Raw genomic sequence first — 23974 nt, forward strand, 5'->3', positions numbered from 1 at the left:
TATTTTAAAAAATTAATAAATACATAAAAATATAAAAAAAATGTACTGAATTCTTGTATTTTTTTGTATTTTTGGTATTTAGTGAATTTTTAGAAGATTTTTTACAATTTTTTTACTTTTTAGGTGTATTTATGTTAGGTGTGTCTAAAAAGTAAAAAAAATTGCTTAAAATATTAAAAAAAATCAGTAAAAACAAAAAAACACGGAAAATAAGAATGTAGAATTTTCTGAAAAGTGTTTTTCTGAAAAATGAAAACAAGCAAGCTGATTTGAATCTAAAAGATTTAGGATAAGCATAACTAAGACATAGTATATGGAGTGTAATTTTAATAACAGACACAATGGAAGCAGAGGAGAAGTGAAGATTGAAAATGAAGAACTACTTAAGAGTGAACATTTTCGTTATTTAGGATCGATTATCACAACGACTGTGGAGATTGGAGCGATGTGGTTCACATAATTAAGGCGGGGTGACTTAAATGAAGGAGTGCGTTTAGAGTATTATGTGATAAACGAGTACCCATTAGACTAAAAAGGAAAGTTCTATAGAATAGCTATTAGACTAACGATGTTGTATGGGACAAAATGTTGGGCAAGTACGAAACAACATGCAGATAAGATGAGTGTTGCTGAGATGAGGATGTTAAGGTGAATGTGTGGCAAGTTTAGAAAAGACAGAGTTAGAAATGAATATATTCGAGAATAAGTAAGTGTAGTACCAATAGAAGATAAGTTGGGAGAGAATAGATTGAGATGGTTTGGTCATATATAACGAAAACCAACAGAGGCAATAATGAAGAGATGTGATACAGTGACGGTAGATGAGAGTGTTAGGGGAAAGGATAGACCTAAATTAATGTAGATTAGTGTAGTAAATAGAGATATGAATCTTCTTAATTTGACTAACGAAATGGCCTTAGATAGAATCGAGTGGAGAAGAATGATTCATGCAACCGTTTCCATTTGATGGGACTTAAAGCTTGGTTTGGTTGGTTTAAATCAATTATAAAATAAAACAGTAAAATATATAAGTCGACAAGGGATATACCCTAGGCTTCTACAAAATATAGTAATTCCCATAGTTTGTCTTTTTTTGTCAATTTGATCTCTATATTTTCAGTTGTGTCAATTTTATCTTTAAATTTTTTTAATTTATGTCGATTTGATAACATTTCTTTCAATTCTTGCATTATTTGAAAATAGAACAAATTACACAATACTCCTCATAGTTTGTGTTTCACATGATTTTGATCTCTATATTTTTAATTACATCAATTTGCATCAATTTGATGTATTTTTAATAGTGTCAATATTATATTTGAATTTTTAAGTTAAATCAATTTAATACAATAAATAGAACCTACTGCATTTTTTGGGCAGAAAGTCAGGTAATTAAACCATTTTTTTGAGGGAAATACCAAAAATTCAACCATTTCTAAGAGCCATAATGATGTAATCATTTTTTTTTTCACTCCTCATTTTCATTGTCCAACCACCTCTTCCTACCCTCGAGCCACCATTACCACCGCCGCCGCCACCCTCTTCTCCCTCCTCCATCCGACTGCAATTTCTGATAAGCCCCTCACCTCTGTCTCTCTACATTTTTCCCTTCTATGTTGCTTCCCTTGATCTCCATTCTCTCTCTCCTTTCCTACTAGTTGCTGGACTATTCTCTTCGCTGGTTTAGAAAAAAAGCTTGGTAAAGATTAAGAAAAGAAATGTCTGCAACAGGACTTCAATGTCTTCTAGAAGATGCTCAAACTCAGAGATATTTGAGATGAAGGGACAGTTACCAGATGGCAAATTCATGGAGCAACAAAGATCGTTACTGCTGATGTACATCATTGAATGCAATTGTGTGTGTGTGAGTGAGAAAGAGAGAGAGAGCATAAGGATTTTCCCTTCTAGGCCTCAAAAAAACAAAAACAAAAACTCAATCTGATAGGAATAGATTCTCCTTTCTTTGTAGGCCTTAAAATAAATAAATAAATAAAAACTCAATCTTCACATTTATTTAATATAATAATTTGATATATTATTTGCTTCATCCTGTATGACCAAAGGGCTCCATGAAACTTTTTTAAAAAAAAAAAAAAAAAGTTACGACGGCTATACAAGAAAAGTTGGCTTTTATGCCAATAGAAGCAACAAAATATTGTTTTCAGGACCAAAGAAACAAAAAAACAATAATAGATAGCTACCAGATCTCACTAAAAACCCAAAACCAAAACCAACTTCAGGTATGGGTATACCAGTGATGTACCCCCCTCCCTCTCACAAACATGTGGGCTTCACAAGTGTGAGATAGAAGAGTACACTACCATAATGTACCCCCTACATAAAATACCACCTCCAAAGCATGATACAAAGGGTGCTGGTGCAAATTTTTAGCCCTTGAGGAGGCCGAATTTCTCCAATGAAGTCCGGAGATCAGCGCTGCTGCATTCTTCGGTTGTCTGAACAATGTTGGGGCTGTCGAATGGCAAGACATCGGAAAGAGGATAGTTTCTGTTGGCATGGAGTATAGTGCTTGCACTGCTACAAACTCCCTTCAATATTACGGACTTGTGTATACCACCTAGCAATCCTTCATAATCTGTGTCCCCACTCTCTCCGACAAAAACAACCATTTTTGACAAGTCCACACCCCAACGGAGATAGAGATACCTAGATAGAATGTGTTTTTAATTACGAAGTTTCATAAAAAGTTCAATTCAATGATGCAGTGACGGATCAATAATGGAAATATTAACATGCGACAGGTGCTCACTTCTCAACATTTAAACAATCTAAAACTGTTCCTAATTGTTGAACATTTACTGAAGGACTAGACACTTTTTTTCCTACATGGAATCTTGAATCATAATCCACAATGAATAAACAAAAAAATGCCATTTGCAAACACAGAAGTATAAACATTTAACCACGCAGCTCAAATCCACATCGCTGCAATTTAAAAGTTTTCCCATTGATAAACAATGATACTCCAGGTGAGGGATACGAAAAAATTCCTTTAGAACATGAAAACATGCTTCACAATTACCAGTTATCAAACCTAAAGAGAAACAACCAACAGTCATAAGTTCAATTCTAATTAAAATGCCAGCTTGAGATAAAATATAAATATCAGACAATTCTCCAAGAATCTATAAATAAGGAATTTGAACACAAGTATAACAAGGGTATATTTCAGTAAAATTGTTTTTAAATTGGTTATACATAAATTGAGGTTTGTTTAACAACCTATTGAAGTGTCAACTTAAAACGATTTAACCAGCACATCTGGGTTCAGCCATCAACAAAAATGAACAACTAACTAGTGGCCTATGATATAGAAATGAAGGTTGCAAAACAGATCTGGCTCAAAGTATTGAGTGGTATTAAAAATAGTAAAACACCTATATTGTGATTCTTAACACCTAGTTTGAAGAGCTTCTACAACTCCAAGAAACACAATTCCAAAATGATGGAAAGTTCCAGTTCAAAACTAACAAACCTTGCCCTTTCTTCCCTTCTCAGTGCCATAAATTTACATTTGTTAAAAGGGAACCTCCCCTTTGGAACCAGGACAAAATTTAACCAGCAAAATTCTTGCTATGAATCAATTCTAGCTAGCATTGCCCACCGGAGAGTTTATATAGAAACCCAGCTGGGCCACCGCAAATTTAGGGTCAACTTCAAATCAAGTCGACAAGAATTGACAGTGACAACTAGCATAGCAGGAGAAATCTCTTGATAGTCATACCAATGCAAACCTTCCATGATAGCATGCACTTTCCTATCTGTTTTAGACTGAGTTATAGTGCCACATACAATAAGATGCAAGTGAGGTGTAGCTGAAGGGAAGGCAACACTAACCAAAGGGAAACCAGGAGTGCAAGTGACAGTAGGTAGGCTCAAAAGATCAAGAATCCATCCGAATATTCAGCCTCAAAAGGTAATCTATAAGCTGGATAGCTTGATATGCATTGTTGGGCTCATTTCCTAACTTAAGCTTTTGGGAAAATCAGGTGACTTAACATGGTATGAAAGCTCAGGTGGAAAGCTGTCCTGGGTTCAAGTCTCTACATTGGCATTTCATATTCTATCCCCGTTTGGTTTCTTCTTCTCTATTTGGTTGTTTACTTCTCCTTCCATTTGTCTCTCTACATGCAAGATGGGAGTAGCATGTGAGAGAGGGTACTTGATATATATTGTTGGGCCCATTTTTTAACAGCTTAAGCTTTTGGGAAAATCAGTGACTCAACACTATACATGTCCCAAACTTTGAGCTAGGGTTGCAAGGCAGTGGGAGCTGTCGGGTGATGATTGCCCCAAAAGAGGGTTTAACGTAATTGTTCATATCCTCAACATACCCTCTTACTTGTGGCTAGCCCCTACTATGAGTGAGCCAAACACGTGGATGTTTTAGATTAATTCGAGAGGCGGTGAGATTTGTATCGAGAGGCGGTGAGATTCAAACACAAATCCTTGCCTTCGTTGGTACAAACTCATGCAATCAATTATCAACAAAGCTTAAAGCACATTTGGTTTTGTTTTCAAAAACTATTTGCCAGACTTTCTTTTAAAAATGAAAGCGATCATGTATTCCAATTCCTTGTCATTTTTATTTCTGAAAACACACAAACAAAAACCCAAAAACGGGTATAAATGAAACAAAAACAATATAAATGAAACAAATTACACCCTCAAGCTTTTTAAAAGGGCATGACGTGAACAATTGTATCTGCCCCAGGAGCCTGCAGAACCTCTGATTCTCTAGTATTGAGGTCTATTAGCTTCTAAAGATGGTGCGACTCAAACATTTATATCCTCTACAGGAACCTGCTTAGCCTATAAGGCCATAGTATTGAGGTCTACAGTGCCCCGAGGGTACATTAATGAGTTCAACAGAGCAAACATCTTGCAGCAATGTGATCCACACAATGGATTACATGTGTCCCACAATAGTTGAGCAACTTAATTTTCCATCTAATAAACCAACATAAAGGGTGCCTCCCTAATTAGAAATGAGTGTGCCACCTGCCAACCAAGGGAGGTTTTGCCCTAGCACAGTTTAGTAGAGGCCTTAGCCAAGACAACATCCTCGTAGTATCTCAAGGCAAAAGGTGCCAAAGTGTACCTTTACACTGTTACGAGAGGAGGGAAAGTAGAGGCGTGCATGCATAATAAAGGTGACTCAATTGCTGAAGTGGCTTGCCTTACTACCGATGCATCAAGCTTCATTTAGGTTTCTAGGGCTATATGTTCCTTGGGCTCCATTCTCGTCCCTGGGACGCATAAAGTATCAAGGTGTCCTAAACTATGTTACTAGAAAACGCTAATACCATAGTGAATTACATATAGATACGCGCGTTCCGAAACATGGTACACTTTCGTTCCAAAAAAGTAAATTTAGTAGTTCAAAACGATCCCAAAAGTTTTTTTTCAATAAATGTCCTTAACTGTTGCCTTAGGAGGAAAAAAATCAAATATAATGAACTAAAATCTCAGGTGAGTTAAGTTTTGAGAAGACAAAAAATCAAAAAATGGGTCATAATGCTCATAGAAAATATTACATTTTAATAGTTTAAAAAAAAATTACTCAGAAGAACTTTAAATTCTTAAGTATAATATATACAAGTATACCCCTATCGTATCACATTTTAGATCATGTGGCATATCGCATTCCCGTTTTATGTACCAGAACGATCCACGTTCCAAGTAACATAGGTCCTAAAGCGGTCTCCAGGAGCAATAACTTATCATCAAAACAGCCACACTCACTCCAAGTCCTGAGTTGATTGGACTCTAGCTGAAATGACATGGTAAATCAGGTCACCACATGGCATCTCTAGGTGATGCAATGCGTCATCGTCTTGACTGCTCAATTTGTCCACATGGAAAGTCCAACTGATACAACACAATGGATGTCTAACTGTTATCCATGGTCCAAATGACACTTAAGAGCATAGGCTGACAATGATTAAGCAAACTAGGGGAAGTAACATTAAGTCACAATTCAAGATTGAATATCCTGTCCTCCTAAAGCTAAATCCAAAGCAAAAGTTTCCCACATACAGGCAAGCAATATAACCTTGAGGCATTGGTTCAAATAGCTAGTCATAAACTTGTGATAAAAATTCGACTAAAAACTCCATCAAAAAATGTCGAACATTGTCATTAATTGTTTTCACTGAATTAGCAATAGCTGTCGAGATATATATCATATTGCCACTGGTTTCGCTACTCTTTTTTTTTTTTTTTCTTTTTTCTATACTGTTATAATTACTTAGGGCGAAGCAAGACATAATAGATGCCACATTGAGAGGCAAGCCCAATCTCTCTTTTTCCAAAAGAAAAGGTACTAATTATGTAAAATCTAAATAAGTGAAACAACAACTAAAAAATACCAAAAAAATATGAGGTAAACTCTGCAAGAAATCCATACAAAGGTCATCTGTGTCATTTAGATTGGAAGGGCAATTCTCATACAAAATTTTAGTTACATATTACTCAATCTGCTCCCAAACTTTATGGAGCATGTCACTGCCTCATATTTAAATAGTATTATCAGGACCCAATTATCTATTACCTCTTATGAAAACAGCAACTGCACTTTTTTTTGGGTAATTCTATTTGCACACCACAAAAAATCTCAATACACACTATTTATGTCATTTGGATATAAACTTCCAAACAAAAGTCAAATGTTTTGACATAAATTTATGAACATAAAGTAGTTGTTTGGACTTAAATAGTTAAACAAAATATATATCTGAACAATTTATTTTTGTTTATAAGTTTATGTCCAAACGTTAACGACACAAATGGTGTATACTGAGATGTCTTGTGGTGTGCGAACATAATTTCTCCTTTCTTTTCTCCCAACTTACATTTTTTGATTATTCAATTTTGTCCTTTAGTCTTTCCCGTTTTATACTTATGTACCCCTTGAACAATTTTCAAAAAAATAAAAAACATATGTATGTTTTATTTTTTTAAAATAAAGATCCTTAAAGTGGGCCCCTCTAGTCTTTTAGTTTATCAAAGATAAAACGACTAACATATTTTGATCTCATTTTTATTAACCAATAATATTATGACGACCACATTATCTTATCATAATTTGTCTACCATCTTATATGTTATCATTTCATTGATTTAATGAGTCCCACCACTCATCGGTTACCAATACACTAGTGACGCGTCACATGATATATAATATAAGAGTAAAATAATGTAATCATCATAGCATTATTATTTAACTTACATAGTCACACAAAGAAAACCTAACTCTCATCTTTTTTCACTTCCCATCCAACCATTTAAATACCATAAAATCCAAGACATTTTAAATGTCATCTTTCTTGTTTCATCAACTAAAGGTCATTTTCAAAAATTGAGAGATGATAGATGAGATACAATACTTATCATGGTAATATCATTTTGTGTGGCACAAAAAAGGAAACTGCATTTAGTTGTCTTGAGTCTTGACTATGCAGTTTTGTACATTAAAATCATTTGTCTCGACTATTAGCCCAAGTATTGACATTGTCAAGTTGAGTTTTGTCAAACTGTGAAAAATCGTAGATGATAGTGGTGATCACATTGAGATGATAAAAATCATCGTGATGATGGAGATGATTGACTATGACATTCAGCATTATCAAGCCTAACTCTGTAAAATGAAAAAATATATATGACGATGATGAAAACAACCAATGATAATATTGGTTGAGATCAACAATAATAATCAGATGGGTAACTTACTATTTTGCATCATCTTGGGAAAATAAAAAAATAAAAACAGCTGAGGTTATTGCGAAATGATTAAAGATCAACTAATCACAAAAAGAAACTAAGTTAACAGTTAAAGTAAGTGTGGGTGTAAGAGCCATACCTTAGGGCTTCGGAACGAGATGCCAATACTGGAATTACATTGATCTTATGCCCATTTTGGCAATAAATAACATGGCAACGGAGAGCCTGAATTCTCATTAATTTCCGAATTTCCTTAACAGGCGGAACCTGTGAAGATGAAACAATTATAATAGTAATAGAAGAAGAAGAATGATATCTGATGATGCACACCAAGAACCTGTAACCTTAATTACATTACAATGTATATCTCTAAATTCAACTCAACAAGCATCAACTCAAACGAGAATACTGAAAATAAATCTATGATTATCAGCAATATCATAAAACTAAAACTAAGGGAAAAAGTCCTCTCATGAGAATAATTTGCACGTGTAGTGTAGATGATGTAAGCCAAGCTCGGCTCAGATCTCAATAATGTTCAAGCTTGGCTCAAGCTCATAAATATCAAGAAGTCTTGCTCATGCTCAGCAAATTGTCTAATACACTGATCAACAAATGACTCGGCTTGGGTCAGCTCTGTTCAGTTGCTCACTTCAGTACCAAATTTTAAGATAATATTGTGGTCAAATAAATAAAATGTTAAGGACATTAATGTCTTGCTACAAGATGAAGAACAAAAAGAGACTTTATTAGGCTATTCGCCTCATGTGACAAGAATCAAAGATGGTTCCAGCTCGGCTAGCTTACCCAGTGAGCTCTAAATTCAAGCTTGAGCTTGACTCGACTTGTTTCAAAACAAGTTGTATCCAAGTCAAACTCAAGTCAATCTTGAGCTGCTCTGCTTGATAAACACCTTAGGGGTTAGGTAAAGTAAATTTAACCAGCCATTTCATGAGAAAGTCATTCATGAGTAGACAAGAAGTAAGTTTACCTTTCCTGTCTTTTGCACTTTAAAAGCATAACAATAGTTGGTTGAAATCTTTTCATCTTCTGTAACAATCTTCTCTTCATTTTCACCCGTTTTATCAGTGATAGAACCCGCCCAACGTACCAAAGTCTTCCTCAACCCTTCTCCACCCCAGCGATATTCAATATGTGAGTGGTAATATAAGTCAACCACAAAAGGGTTATCCTCTGAGTTAGGAGATGAATAGTAGAGGTCACCACCACTATTGCAGATAAAAGCATCAAAATCAGTAGGGCTCAGCCCCCCCGAGATGAGAAAAGATTGTATTTCAGACAGAGTAAAGGATGTTGCTAATATGAATCCTACAGAGCCTTCAGTCCTTTCCTTCTCCACAGAGTCAAATATCTTTCTAGCACTTTCAAAAAGATCTGTTATAGCATCAAAATCCACAGCGATAACAATAATATGTTTTCTCCTCCTCAACGCTGGGAACTTACCAGCGCTGCTGTTCTGATCTGCTTTCTCTGTAAAGCCAGCCTTTTGCGTGCCCTTTTGGACACCCTTTGACCATGTCAAAACAGCATTCTCCAACTTGCTCTTGCGATCTTCAGATTCTAAAGAACTATCAGCATTGTAACTGCCTTCATTCTTTTCTCCGTCCATTGAAAACTTTAAATTTAAAGATATATCTCTCAAGGAATCACTTGGTGAATCTGACTCAGAATTCTCATCCCCATCATCATTTCTTTGCCACCATGGCTGCCTCAGTTTGCAACTCGCTATTCGGGATAGGTAAGTTTTACAATGTTCTGGCCATGAGAAGAGGTGAATATTTTTTAACCCATTCTGCCGGCACTTTGCCCAAAGTTGATTGTCTGAAACCAGCTTTAAAAGAGCATCAGCTATAGACTGCTGATCATGGGGGTCTATAAGGAGACCGTTGTTAAGTACCTGCAACAGATATACAGGAAATCTAATAGATATAATTTTCACACTTCATTATAAGATGAAAAAAAATATATATCCAGATTAATAAAATGAAAGTGAATTGTTGACATATCACATACCCGATGTATGTCAACAGGACCTCCATTTTTTGTCGCGACAATTGGTAAACCATAAGCTGCTGCCTGTTAAATGGAGCAGTTATACGGGTTAATAGTGAACTAACTAGTGAAAGATGAGAGATTCATAGGTATAAGAAGTGTACCTCAATTAGAGTAAGCCCAAACGGCTCGATGAAAGCTGGATTAATGAAAACACCCTGCCAAAATGTGGTAGCAGAATAAGATAACATATTCATCTGAGAGAGAGAGAGTAGATATACCAGACAAATGAACTAAAACAAACTTAGCATATGACTCATCATTTGACTCCATACATGCTATTATAGTCCAATGATAACAAATTACCTTTGGTCAGACTATATAAAACAAATAGGCATTATACTCCCTCCATCCACAAAGATTGGCCTTCTTCACTTTTTTCAGTTTACTCAATCTCATGTAGAAATGTCAGAAATGTGGTTTCTCATTTCCTAGAGTACTTGCTATAAAAAGAACAGGTAGATATAAATAACATAAATGAATTAACTAACCAAAACAGTATGAATAATACTAGAACTTAGTCTCAAAAGGTCATTACGAGCATTTCAAGAGAGGGAATCTTAAAGGATGGAACGAATTTAATTAGTGTACAAGCTTTAGTATGCACGACTAAATGTGAAAAAAAGATCCTGAAATTTATGTCAAATAGCTGTCTATTATGAACCAATCACTACAATAAGAGAAAACAACAATAGAAACATGTAAAACCTAGGTATGGAATGGAAATATCTTATGGATTATAAAAAATAGTTAACGTAGTGTAGGTACCTGTATCAAGCCCAATACGCATGCCACACCACCAAAACCCCACCCACGTGGCAGACCAATAAAGCACCACGTGGGCATGTCATATGTTTGATACATGGCGAGCCCTACGGGCACCATGTGCCAAGGCACCACGCAAAACCAAGACTGTATGCTTAGCCTAAGTGGGAGCATACACATAAGCCCAAATATACCTAAATATGAAGAGCCCTGCAATAGGCAGCACCATGGCCCCACGGGGCCCATGGTCCTTCATACCTCGCTCCAAGACCAAACAACAATATAATCAGCCCCCGGTTCACTTGGACTTGGATTGATAAACACTGGCTCTCCTAAACATTTAGATAGGCCAGCGGCCCATTCTCCTACTTGGTCGCTTAGAAGTGAGCCCTTCTCCTAAACATTGAGATAGGCACGCGGCCCATTCTCCTACTTGGTCGCTTGGAAGCAAGCCCCTAGCTCTCCTGAACACCGAGGTGGGCCCTAGCCCATTCACCTACTTGAATGTCTGGGTTGAGAGCAGGACCCAGGCACCACTGCTCGGGATCATCAGAGGATATTGGACTGGCGGTTGAGGTCATGGGATCGATGAGATGGTTGTCTTCTTGTTAAAACAACTCCATCTTGACCAAGCTTGGAGAAGAGGCAACAATGACCTTACATTCATGTCATCCGATGCATATACAAAACGTTACTTTCCGCCTGCCATGAAACGTTGCTCTCCGCCTGCCAAAGACGGCAGAAGGGCTTATGTCACTTCTGGCAGAGTTGAGGAGACCGAGTCACCTATTCAACAGTTTGCTTGGGCTCCAATACTCCTACGGCCTATATAACGTATCGTATATGCAGCAAAACCACAACACAACTCCGTAATTGTAACACACTACGTCCCACGCTTAAACACCCCACTCTCACACTCTACATCACTGTTCAAGGTCCATCACCGCCAACCTCCCTCTCCAAGCTTGCCTTGACCTCCTTCTCTCCACTTCCGATGATCTCAAGCCATTGAAGTGCCCGCCATCTTCCCATACTTCCTCTAACCAAACCTCTCACCCACACAGAGACAAAAAATAAAAAGGAAAACCCATATGTTTCCTTTCATGGATAACAAGACTGCCCAGCTCCATGCAAATCCCTTGAGGTGACACTCGATGAAATAAATTTCAAAAAGTTCAACTTTAACATAATTACATAGCACATCCAATGCCCATATTAAGCCTACAAAACACAAATTCTTGATTGGAAATATGATCATGTCAGACCATACAGGATCCCCAATAGGTGATTGACCTCAAGTAGAGCAAAATAAATACTTTGTAAATCAAACTTTAATAGGAGTGACCAAGGAAGAGACAGCAAAGACAAACAGTTACAGCACCTGATGTGCATTAAGCCTGAAAGTTCAGTCTTCCACAATCACCACCTTCCAGACTTTAGTAAATTCTTTTCTATGTATAAAATTATTTTACAAGAGAGGCACTGAGTGGTTGGTGCATCCCATATACAAAGAAGACCTCTGTCAACTACACATCTAAAATTTATTCAATGGTCTCTACAAAATTTAACCATTCCCAAGAACTATACAAGAAAGGATAATTTTGCTCTTAATTCTCAAAATAGATTCTTCTTTGCCAACAAAAGTCCTATTCCTTTCACACCAAACAATCCATAACGACCAAACACCAAGCCTCCCTCTTCCTCGCACAAGCTCCTCTCTATGAGTAAAGAAGCTCCCCCTTCCTTGGGAACACCCAAATAGCAGTGTAACTCAAGCGCGTTCAAGCAAGTTAAGGGGTTGTCTAGGCCCAACCAAAATTGCCCACAAATTAGCTAGGCTGGTTAATTTTTGAGGTTGGGCCCTATTAATACTTTTTTCACAAAATCATAAATAGCATTAAAACAAATAAAAAAAATAAACTTTTTACCAAAATAACCTAACAACATAACAAACATTAGTGTAACAATACACTGAATGACTGAATATATAGTTAGAGTAGAGAAAAGAGCCAGAGGGTCAAGAGCGTTGCAAACTTGCGATGCAAATGAGAAAGAGAGGATTAGTGTGTGTGTATATGAGATACGATATCTATATGTTAATCCAACAGTCTAGATAACTTTAGCTTAACTAAATTATCAATATTCTACATGTATATTTAATATTTTCATATATTTATATGTACAATTCGAGCTTCAAGTTGTTTGATGTAGCCCAATCCAAATTCAATTTGAACTTCTTAATTGCTACCGAAGCCTGCACTAAGCTCAAAAATATATTTCCCAATCCCTAAAAAAATCTAGGTTGGACTTGGGTTTCTCAGGTTGGGCCTGCCCAAATTGCACACCTACACCCAAATGACAGCAAACGTGACAACAACAAAAGACCACAACTCTCGTGCCACCTCACAATGGATAAGAAGATGACTCATAAATTCCTCATCATGCTTACACATGCAACACCAATTATCATGCACTTGCCTTCTTCTAATCAAGTTGACAATAGTAAGAGCATTCCCATACCTAACACAACAGACAAAGACGGCCACCTTAACGGGACTTTTGTACCCCATGCCCCTTCCCAAGGAAAGAGAGAAGCTAGCATTAAATGACTACAATTCCAAAAAACCAAAAGTCATACCTTAAAATTTTTCTTATTTCATCTTATGCCTTGATAAAGTTTATCCTCTCTTAAATGTGAAAAAATCTTAAGAGAACTTTGTGCAAAGTTAAGATGCCAAGTCAAATGATCTAAAATACAAAGGGTTAGTGAACTTAACTATAAGTGGGTGCAAATAGCTTGCAGTATAGAATTTGAGTTCCTTGTCCCTAGCAGTTTTGACAATGCCATAATGACCTAACACGGACACTTATAAAAAGGTGGCATGTCCGTGTCGAATACTGACACTCATCGGACACTTTCCCGACACTTATCTGACACTCATCCAAACGTGTCCTACTTTTTAAAAAAGAATTTAGACTCGGACACTCTTTAGACACTTGGAAGACACATGTATCCATTGCTTAAACACACGTGTCCATTGATTAGACACACATGAAACTACTTACTCCCTCCGTCCCAAAATATTAGTCCCTTGTTCCATTTTTCATTGTCTTAAAATATTAGTCCTTTTTAAAAAATCAAGGATAAAAATAATATAAATTTTCTATTTTGCCCTTCTTTTAAATTCATTAACAACATAAAAAGTACAATTATGACATTGATATTTTCCAAAAAATGTACTATTAAAGGGTAATTTTGAAAAATCAATTTTTAAAAATGCAATAATTGTACTATAAAAAAAAGTTGGATTCCCCAAAATGGACCATTATTTTGGGACAGAAGGAGTATAGGTTCAAACAAAATAACTTAGAATACGATGATAAAAGAAAATTAATGTCAACTTATAAAAATTAGTAATATATTTGCATTTATTTATTATCTTAGAATGATATATTCATATATATGGCACATAATAAATATATAAAATTACATATTCCGTGCATTTCCCCCACGTGTCGTATCCTACATTTTTTAAAAATTGTCATGTCAGCTTGTCCGTGTCGTATTCGTGTCGTGTCACATATCCATGTTCGTGCGTCTTAGATAATGACTGAATCTCATTTGTTATATTTTTTTCATATCCAACTTCAACTAACTAGGAGAACACTAGGAAATGTCATTTTCCTATTTATCTGCAGTTTATTGACAAGCAAATCTTAACTTCCTTAATTGTCTATAGCTAAACTTACTTTCTCCTCTGACTCATAACTTCCTATTAGCTAGTGCATTGTCATACCTGATTATTATTTCTGCAAAAACTTCCTCCCAAATGTCCTTGTTATTGCAATTCTGAATAAAAACAACATTTTATTTATTTATTTATTTTGATAACTGGGTGTCCGAGCCAATTTGAGTGCACCTCGACCAATCTTGGGGCCCTGAAGGTAATGACCGGGAAAACCTCCAGTCCAGTGGCCCCCCAAAAACAACATATTTTTTGATGTAGAAAAAGTGGTTGCAAATTTCTTGAGACAGTTGGACAAACACAAGTCAATGAAATCAAATTATTGACCAAAAGTGAAATGATAATTTTGGACAATTTTACTTGGCTACCAAGAATCTTTTAAAAAATAATTTTTCCTTGGTGAGCAAGGATTATATTTTCCTTGGTGACCAAAGTTACTTTCTTGTAGTACTTGGTCTCCAAGTATACTTGATGACCAAGACCAGTATTATCTTAGTTTATTATTTTCTTATATTTTCCTTGGTTTACAAGTATGCTTGGTGACCAAGACTTTATCTAGTATAAATAGTCATGTAAACCTAGAGGCCAAGGCATTCTCTATCCACCTAATTTTCAAGTTACTCTATTTTGCTTGTGGATACTCAAGGGTTCCTTTCTTGTGGGTTCTAGAGTCTCTGTTTACTAGAATGATATCTAGTTTTGTGTGTATTCCGCTGTGTCATTTTTCTACCATTGTGTCTCCATGATATTACAATTTCTTAGCATAACAAACGGAAATCTCATCTTTTGAAACCAAATACAAAATGATATTAAAATTCGGTGCGAATTATACTAATAGTCACTGTAGTTTGGGACTCGTGTCACTTTGGTCTCTGACTTTTCAATTGTGACACATTTGACTCTAAATTTTGAATCTTGTTTCAAACAAGGATAATTGAAGATATCGTTACTCAATTTCAAGGATAAAGTCGTCAATTTGATAAAATATAAACTAATTTGACAAAAATAAATGTCAAAAAAATATTTTTGAATTTTTAAAAATTATTGCTACCCACTAAAGACAAAATTATGTAAAATTGATAAATCTTTTACACATTTATTTATTTATTTATTTTACCAAATTAATTTTTATTAAGTGTTTGAATGATGATCATGTAATGGGTGGTTGTTAGACTTTTAATGTGCAATCGATATATTTTATATATAAAATATTTTTAGTTTTGGATTTTTTAATTTAATGGATTGGTTTAATAATGATATCAAAGTTGTTGCCATATTTGAGTTTGAAAAATAGAAACTAATTTTTCAATTGTGACACATTTGACCTTAAATTTTGAATCTTATTTCAAATAAGGATAATTGAAGATATCGTTACTCAATTTTAAGGACAAAGTCGTCAATTTGATAAAATATAAACTAATTTAACAAAAATAAATGTCAAAAACATATTTTTGAATTTTTAAAAATTATTGCTACCCATCAAACATAAAATTATGTAAAATTGATAAATCTTTTACACATTTATTTTTTTATTTATTTATTTTACCAAATTAATTTTTATTATGTGTTTGGATGATAATCATGTAATGGGTGGTTGTTAAGCTTTTAATGTGCAATCGATATATTTAATGTATAAAATGTTTTTAGTTTTGGATTTTTTAATTTAATGGATTGGTTTAATAATGATATCAAAGTTGTCACCATATTTGAGTTTGAAAAATAGAAACTAATTTAATGAAAATAAAAACAACCACCCATTACATGATTATCATCCAAATACAATAAAAATTAATTTGGTAAAAAAAATAAATAAATAAATGTGTAAAAAATTTATCAATTTTACATAATTTTATCTTTGGTGGATAGAAATAATTTTTAAAAATTAAAAAAATATTTTTTTGACTTTTATTTTTGTTAAATTAGGCCTCGTTTGGGAACAGGCTAATTTAGTAACTTTTTGGCTATTTGGCTAAAAAGGTAGGTAAAAAAAACTTGTATGTTTGGGATGACTTTTTGGCTAATTACGAAAAGATGTGCAAAAAGTAGAGAGAAAAGAGAATTTTTGACTTTTTTGTATGGGTTGTTGGCTTTTTGGCTAATTTAGTAACTTTTTGGCTAATTGGCTAAAATAGCCTCTTGCCAAACGAGGCTTTAGTCTATATTTTATCAAATTGACGACTTTGCCCTTGAAATTGTGCAATGGTATCTTCAGTTGTCCTTATTTGGAACAAAATTCAAAATTCAGGTTCAAATGTGTCACAATTGAAAAGTCAATGATCAAAATGACATGAGCCCCAAATTATAGGACTATTAGTGTAATTCGCCCTAAAATTTGTTTATAAAATTGCCCCGGTTATTTTTTAGTGTAAATTATAAATCTCCCTTAAGATTTTTGATAAATACAAATTCCCCCCCTCACATTCTAAATCATTACACTGATCCCGCTCCATGTTTGTCTCTTAACAGAATTAACTAAAAAAATGAAATTACCTTGACACTCTCATCTTCAACCTTTGTAACTTCCCTTTTTTCTCTCACTATTCCTTTCTCTCTCCTCTTTTTCCCCTCTACCATCATCACCGTCTATCCTCTCTCTCTCTCTCACCGAGGCAGCCCCTCACTACAACGACCAACTTGTTCTCCCTATCTTAAAATTCCGCTCCCTCTTCCTTGCCCATCTTCACTCCAGTCTTCTTGTTGTTCACTATCACAAACCTCGTCACATCCATTACTCTCCCTGTGTATCACATCTGAAGCCAGTTTCTCCTCAATCTCAGGCCACCCATCAAAGCACCACTACTGCCTCAGTTTATCTAATATTCCGAGCCTTTGATCTTGTTCACTAAAACTAAGTTGTTCTCCTGATTTAAATTGTTTTGAAACTAAGTTTTTTTTTTTTAACCTTCAAAATATTCTAAAACAAGTTAGTAAATGCATATCAGGAAGTGTGCATGTACTGGGTTGTGATAAACTAGTGTAGAATTACCACTATTACATTAATGTCATATTTACTTTGCAATGTTGATGCACATGAAAAGGTAATGGCAGTGGAAAAGGTAGCGGTAGTAGACTACTACTAGGGTGGGGGTAGCAACAATGGTGGTGACGGGTGGTCATAATTGTGGTAGCAATGGCAAGCGAAAAACGAGAGACAACAGACACTTTTAAGGTGATTCCATGATAGAATAGAATGTATATTCCTTAACTTGTTTGTTGATCACACAAGTCAACCCAAACAAGAGAAAGGGAATACAAAATTCCCATTAAGTTGAATAGAGACAAGTGTCATTTTGTTGTTGATAAAAAGCATGCATGGCATTTATTTTCCACCAAGGATTGATTTTAAATTCAATTTGCAGAAAAGAAATTAACGGATGCTTGAACAGCACAAACACTAGAGAGCCAAGCCAAGCCATTTAAGAAGAAAGAATATATAATAATAGTAATAGCAAAGCAACAAGCATTCACAACCTCAAGATGCAAAATGCAAATGTGCTGTCTTCAACAATCACCACCAAGAAAACTGACATTGGTATTGAAAACTGAAAGGTTCTAATAGAATTTCATGCAACCCCATCATGATTTAACTCTTTCATAAGACCTTGGGTTTGGCCTAGTGGTCTTATAGCTACACCTTAGGGGTGTGGTGGGGGGAAGGTCAAGGGTTCGAGTTGATGGGGCAATGGCAAACTCCTTAAGTTGTAATCTAACTTTACTAACAAAAACTAACATCCTACAAAAATAAAATAAAAAATAAATTTTTTTCTCATAAACATTAAAAAAATAAATAAATAAATCTGCCAGGGATAAGTTTGATGATGGACACTTTAAAGAGTTGCAACTTGATAGCACAATCACGAAGAAATTCGTAGTTATAAAGCATACTATACTAATATATTGTTTGGAAGACAAAATGAGTGCAGTTATGGCAGACTTGTATGGAAACTGGAACACAGTAATCCAGTTGAACCACACAGGACAGTAGAAGTGTCATATAAATTGCATAACTAAAATTTATCCGCTTACTATTTTGAAGTTTACACTATCGATCCATATCTAACCTACTATGGCATACAAACTATAAATGGAGTACCTTTGTCTTTGCTGCCAGACGGTAGATGTCAGGAACGTCAGACTGCTTGTGGTGTTTTGGGTACGCAACTTGACCATAGAGATCATACTTATCAATAAGCTTAAGAATTGAGAGAAGAAGTGAAGCACTAGTGCTTGACATTTCATCAACATCATCTCGGTTACCCATTATTAGGGTCTGCAAAATACAGACGACAGAAGAGCCTTAATGTCAAAGCAAATTCAGCAGCTTTGCACAGTCAAGTAGATCCATTCCAAAAATAAATAAATAAATAAATAAATTGTGTTACAAACTTAGAGGTGATCCAAAAGTACCAGATTAGCCAGCTCTCTTAAAGGCCGACATTCCCCAAATGCTTTAACCAGAGTTGTCAGATTCTTTTTGGGATCTGGCCTAGCTAGAGCAAGTATCATAGGCTTGCGTGGATTAGAGAAAAAGCGCATTATCTGCATATCATTATGTCAACTTATATATTGGATTGAATTTCATAATAAATTCGAGGGTTGAGGAACCTAGTGAAAAAGTTATATCTGGAAGGACTTGCATTGCAGATAAGTTATCACTCTAGGAACACATCAAAGCAAATGAAGAGAAATGACTGGAACCTCAGGCCAAATAGGTGGTTCTGGAGAAGCAGGCTGATCTTCATTTGCTTCTGTTTCACCCTCCGCATCACCATCATGTGGAACAATGTGATGAAATTCCATCCCAGGGGGCATTACCTGCACAAAGCTGGAATATTACAGAACGTACTTCCAACTAGCAAGGTAGTCAAGTGCATATACCAGCAAAAAATGACATGACAGGGATTAGGGAGCTAACATATACACATGAATTGAGAAAATTATTGGGGAGCTAACATATACACATGACAGGGATTAGGGAGCTAAGCTAACATATTACAGAATTAGGGAGCTAACATATACTCATGAATCAGGGTTGTAAAGTATAGCCAACTCAGGCAGTGATTATTGCCAGGCTTACATAGTATTTTGGCAAAGCTACTACGAGTCAAACAAAATGGATACAATCAGAAAGACCAGATTCTTCCCAAGTCCAAGCTCCGTTCAAATTTAGCACATATATTAATGATTAACTTTTAACACAAGAAAATTCATCATTTCTATTCACAAATCCTGTCACTGGTCAAGGTTATTGCCAATAATTAAGTCATTAATACAATTTTGATGCATGCAGTCGACAAAACATTACAAAAACTAATAATTTCTATATACCCATTCAGAGCTTTATTTCTACAACTAGGATTAGAGACAATGAAATTCATTTGTCAGATTCATGCAAAGCATTTAGCTGCAATTTGCTGTGTTTGAGACCTCCATCTTGAACACCTCATATGTGAGTTCAATACAGACATGAGATACCGTAGGAAAAGAAAAGGCATGTATGAAGTCTTATCAAGCTAAGCACGCTGAAGCAACTGTAGCTCAGCTCAGGTACTAAATCTGACAAACTAGCATTACTTACCCCCGAGTCACAACAAACATCAGCAGGTTACCTGCTTTACCTGCCTCAACATCAATGGCAAGGATTGAGAGCAAGCCACGCTGAGGACGGTTACTAGTAAAATAATTTTATCACAAAAAGCAACTGAGTCATAGTAAATTAAGAATGATATCCTAAACACTTACAACCATTCGAGGCATGAACCTGCCATAACAGCTCACATTACGCCTGATCCTGGCTCGCAGTTTACGTTCTAGTACTGGATCAAAACCATCATACAAACGCCACTGCTCCGCTATCTCTTGTCTAGTGCTAGTTATGACTATTTCAGAGGCATCAAGGGATAACTCCTCAGCTTCTATTCGACGCATTATTTTGTATGTCGTATTTATTTCATCCTTTGATAGTCGACCTTGTCTCAAAAGCTGTTCCAGCTTATCTCTACCAAGTGAGTGACCAGTAAAAAGCATGGGTACATTTAGAGCACCTGATAGAAGTGCAGCGGCATCACCTGCATCTGCATAATGACCATGGATAGCAACAGGCCATACAGGTTGCCCACCGCCAATTTGTTCACCAAGTACTTTGGACATCTGTATGATATGGTTAAGAGCACCATCAACAAATTCCGGAATGTGAGGCCATAAAGATTCTTTTGGAATATATTTCTCTCTCGGACCAAAAGGAATACGAATAATATAAGATCCACTACTCTCCCCCATCTCATTCATCAAACCATCAGAGTATCTTGGAGGCAACATCTCTGTGGGTTCACCATAACTCCAATCTACTTCTGGTGATGATACTTGTCTAGTGAGTAAATCAACTCGATATACTCCTGGCATTGAGCCCAAAGCCCTTGCAAGTTCCACAACATACTTGACCTAAAAGAAAAGAAGAAAAAATACCCCAAAAAAAAAAAAAAAAAAAAGAAGAAGAAAAAAGGAAGTCTTTAACTGTCTCAAGCAACTATACCTGACACAAACAGAGTTAATTGATCAGGATATTGAATCTAAAAGCTCCTACAGCTAATATCTACCTGGCCGCCAGTGTCAGAATCACGACCAAGCTCCATATTTTCACCCCTAATTAGACCATGAAGGCTGCAAGAGTACCAACAGCTAAGAATAAGTTAATAAAGCAGGCACATGTTGATATCAGAATTACTACAGGACATGTTGATATCTTTAAAATAAAATATAAAATAAAATAAAAAAAGGTTTATCGTTTTTCAGCTCATCAAGTTAGTTCTCAAAAGAAATCAATTATATGTTAAAAACATGAATAAATAAACAATTTTTGTAATTGATATGCGTTATTGCAGTAACAATTGATCATTTTCAAAGTGCTCTTCATTACAATATTTGAAAAATGACCAGAGTTCAGTCCATGCCTTATTAAGACAATGTATAGCTTTTTCCCCTTTTGTTGACTAGCCCATGCCTCCATCGTCTCAACGGAGCTAATTCTACGTAATCGGCCCCTGGTGTTATCACCATGAGCCGACAAATCACTGACTGTATCTCCTTTTTCCCCCTCTGACAAGTCTTCTGACATATCAGCAGTAGCTTCTTTGCGGCCTCTTTCACGTTCAAGACGACGTTTAGCCATCCTTTGAACTTCCTCTCCCTCAAGCTACAGAGATAAACAAACAAAAAACAAAGACAACAACAAAAATCAAAGCAGTATTCACATATTAGAACAAGATTTATAGAATCTGAATATCAGAATATGACGCCTCCTTTTGAAACATAATGACCAAAAAAACAAAGACATCCAGTATAACTCTAAATGTAGATAAAAGAAATGCATTTGAAGCTGGAGTGACAACAATTAAATCAAAGGAAAACAGATGGATTCAAGTATCATTTGATGTGAATAAACCTTGTAAAATCTTCATTTAGCATATCAAAAAGGAGTTCAGTTAAGAACAAAAACAATTAAATGCCAGCAAAGTAGAAAATAATACTTGAGCCATGCCCATTTTCGTTAAATGAGTAATGACAGTCCGAAACATTGAACAAGTTTAGAGGCATAATCATAAAGGATATGACAAAAAAAACATTGTAATGGTTTTCTACAGAAAGCATCCCAGTACCCCCCCCCCCCCAAAAAAAATAATAAAAAATTTTAAATATCAGAAACACAACTAAAAACAAAAACAGTAGCAATTGGAGAAGTTAATTTTGCAATCAAAATGTGGCATGCTGTTGTTTAACACAAAAGTAAATTTTGAAATTTGGAACTTAAAAGAAGCCCAATTGTTGAAGGATTGATAAGATTCAGATGATGAAAACAAAGGCAATTAATAAACAATCATCAAAACCCAAAATGAACCAATCTCCAATCTTTAGATCCAACACAACCCATCATCATCCACTGTGGCTACAGACTTAAAATACACAATTCCACATCCTCCACTTAATTGGCAACACACACCCATTTCAAGTAACAGTCGAAATCTAGAATTCCAACTACAGATAATAGAGAGAGAGAGAGAGAGAGAGAGACCTGTTTCTTCTGGCGAGCCAAATTCCAAATCCGCCAGCACATATTCTCGAGCCTAGTATTCCTCTCCTGAGGGCTCCTCGTCGCAGCAGCCTGCCAGCAGTAATCAACAATTACACATACATATATGCATACATGTAGAGAGAGAAAATGAATGAATGAAGAAACATACGCGAACCCAAGAGCGATAGAGATCGGTCTCATCGAAGCCAGTGATGACCTGCTCGACGAAGTAGCGAGTGGGACTGAACCTCCCTCTCTCTCTAAGCAGCAAAGACGATTTGGCATCGTCGAGTCCAGGCCCAACATCCAGAATCGCCTCCAGGTAACTATTTATCCAGTCGTTTCCCGCCATCACCACCACCACCACCACCAATCCCTGTAGATGTCTATATATAATTGTGTCTGTGTATGGATGTGCTTCCTTCTTCTAAATCAATCTCTCTCTCTCTCTCTCTCTCTATATATATATATATATATATATCTCGAGAGAGAGAGATGCTTCTGGTTTACAGATTAGAGTTTGGCCTACGCAATAAAGACACTGACTATTGCAACGCGCGAGGGAGAGAGTCCGAGAAGACAAAAGGAGAGGGACACTACTGCTGATATATAGGGAGGGGATGGGACTGGCTCTTTTTTGTTTCTAATAATTCTATACATACTATAATTTTATTACAAATATAAATAACTAATATAATTAATTATAAAAAAATATATTTAAATATATATATATAATTAATTATAAAAAAAATATTTAAATACAAATATATATTTGGATCCAGTGTGTGCTGTGCGTGAAGCACAACAGTGACGATTATACAGTCCGTAAAATTCATTTATGATCTTATTTTGATGATATGAACCATTAAAAATTTAGAAAATATCGAGAATAATATACTTGTAAAAAATTAAGTTGATCGGATATTAATAACCTATTCATCAAATAAAATCTTTATATAAATATATTTATATATATATTAAACTCAATACAAATGTTATTTGATGAACAAGTTATTGATATCCGATCAACTTGATTTTTTACAAGTATATTGTTCTCGATATTTTTTAAATTTTTAACGATTCAGATCATCAAAATAGAAACCGAAATGAGTTCTACGGATTACACAACAGTCATTATTGTGTTTCACGCACAACAGTGACACTATATCCTATATATTTTTAATAAGAAATTTTAGTAAAAATAAACTTATTTTTTAAATTTAATAATACATAAATTATATAATTAATTAATAATTAAAAAATTGATAAAAGAAATAATTACCTTTAATTTAAAATTGTTATATCAAGAATATTCGTAAGTATGTAGCATAAACAGTAATAATAATTATTATTATTCTGAAAATAGTGAAACGTTTTTGTAAAGTGTAATGATAAAAACTTTAAATATTTTATTAATATTTTTATTAAATATCTAAAACTTACATGGTAACTCCTATTCATAAAGATATTTTTAGTAGAAATGTTAACATTTTTCTTTCTTGAATGGTCCAAAACCAAAATAGCTATTTGGTGGCGATGATTGTTGTTACCCGATTCAGATGAAAACCTCATACTCGCT

At 35.2% G+C, this 23974-nt stretch overlaps 1 protein-coding gene across 2 annotated transcripts; it reads right to left on the reverse strand.

Annotated features, from left to right (window-relative positions):
• Window positions 1-1986: 1986 nt before the first annotated feature.
• SPS1F (sucrose phosphate synthase 1F) lies at window positions 1987-23049 on the reverse strand. 2 transcript variants are annotated; one of them, XM_028269474.2, is made up of 13 exons: window positions 22565-23049; window positions 22396-22485; window positions 21278-21519; window positions 20924-20987; window positions 20070-20768; window positions 19026-19142; window positions 18735-18866; window positions 18421-18597; window positions 9921-9974; window positions 9778-9840; window positions 8735-9661; window positions 7883-8010; window positions 1987-2667 (listed from the first exon to the last, which is right to left on the reverse strand). In XM_028269474.2, exons 1-13 carry the CDS (start codon window positions 22745-22747, stop codon window positions 2388-2390), a joined length of 3156 nt encoding a protein of 1051 aa, XP_028125275.1. In that variant the 5' UTR covers window positions 22748-23049; the 3' UTR covers window positions 1987-2387. The 2 variants fall into 2 exon arrangements, with proteins under 2 accessions (XP_028125275.1, XP_028125276.1); XM_028269475.2 differs by lacking the exon at window positions 20070-20768.
• Between the last annotated feature and the right edge of the window lie 925 nt (window positions 23050-23974).

Source organism: Camellia sinensis, chromosome 13 (assembly GCF_055761805.1).
Source record: "Camellia sinensis isolate YWXY chromosome 13, ASM5576180v1, whole genome shotgun sequence".
Taxonomy (NCBI): Eukaryota; Viridiplantae; Streptophyta; class Magnoliopsida; order Ericales; family Theaceae; genus Camellia; species Camellia sinensis.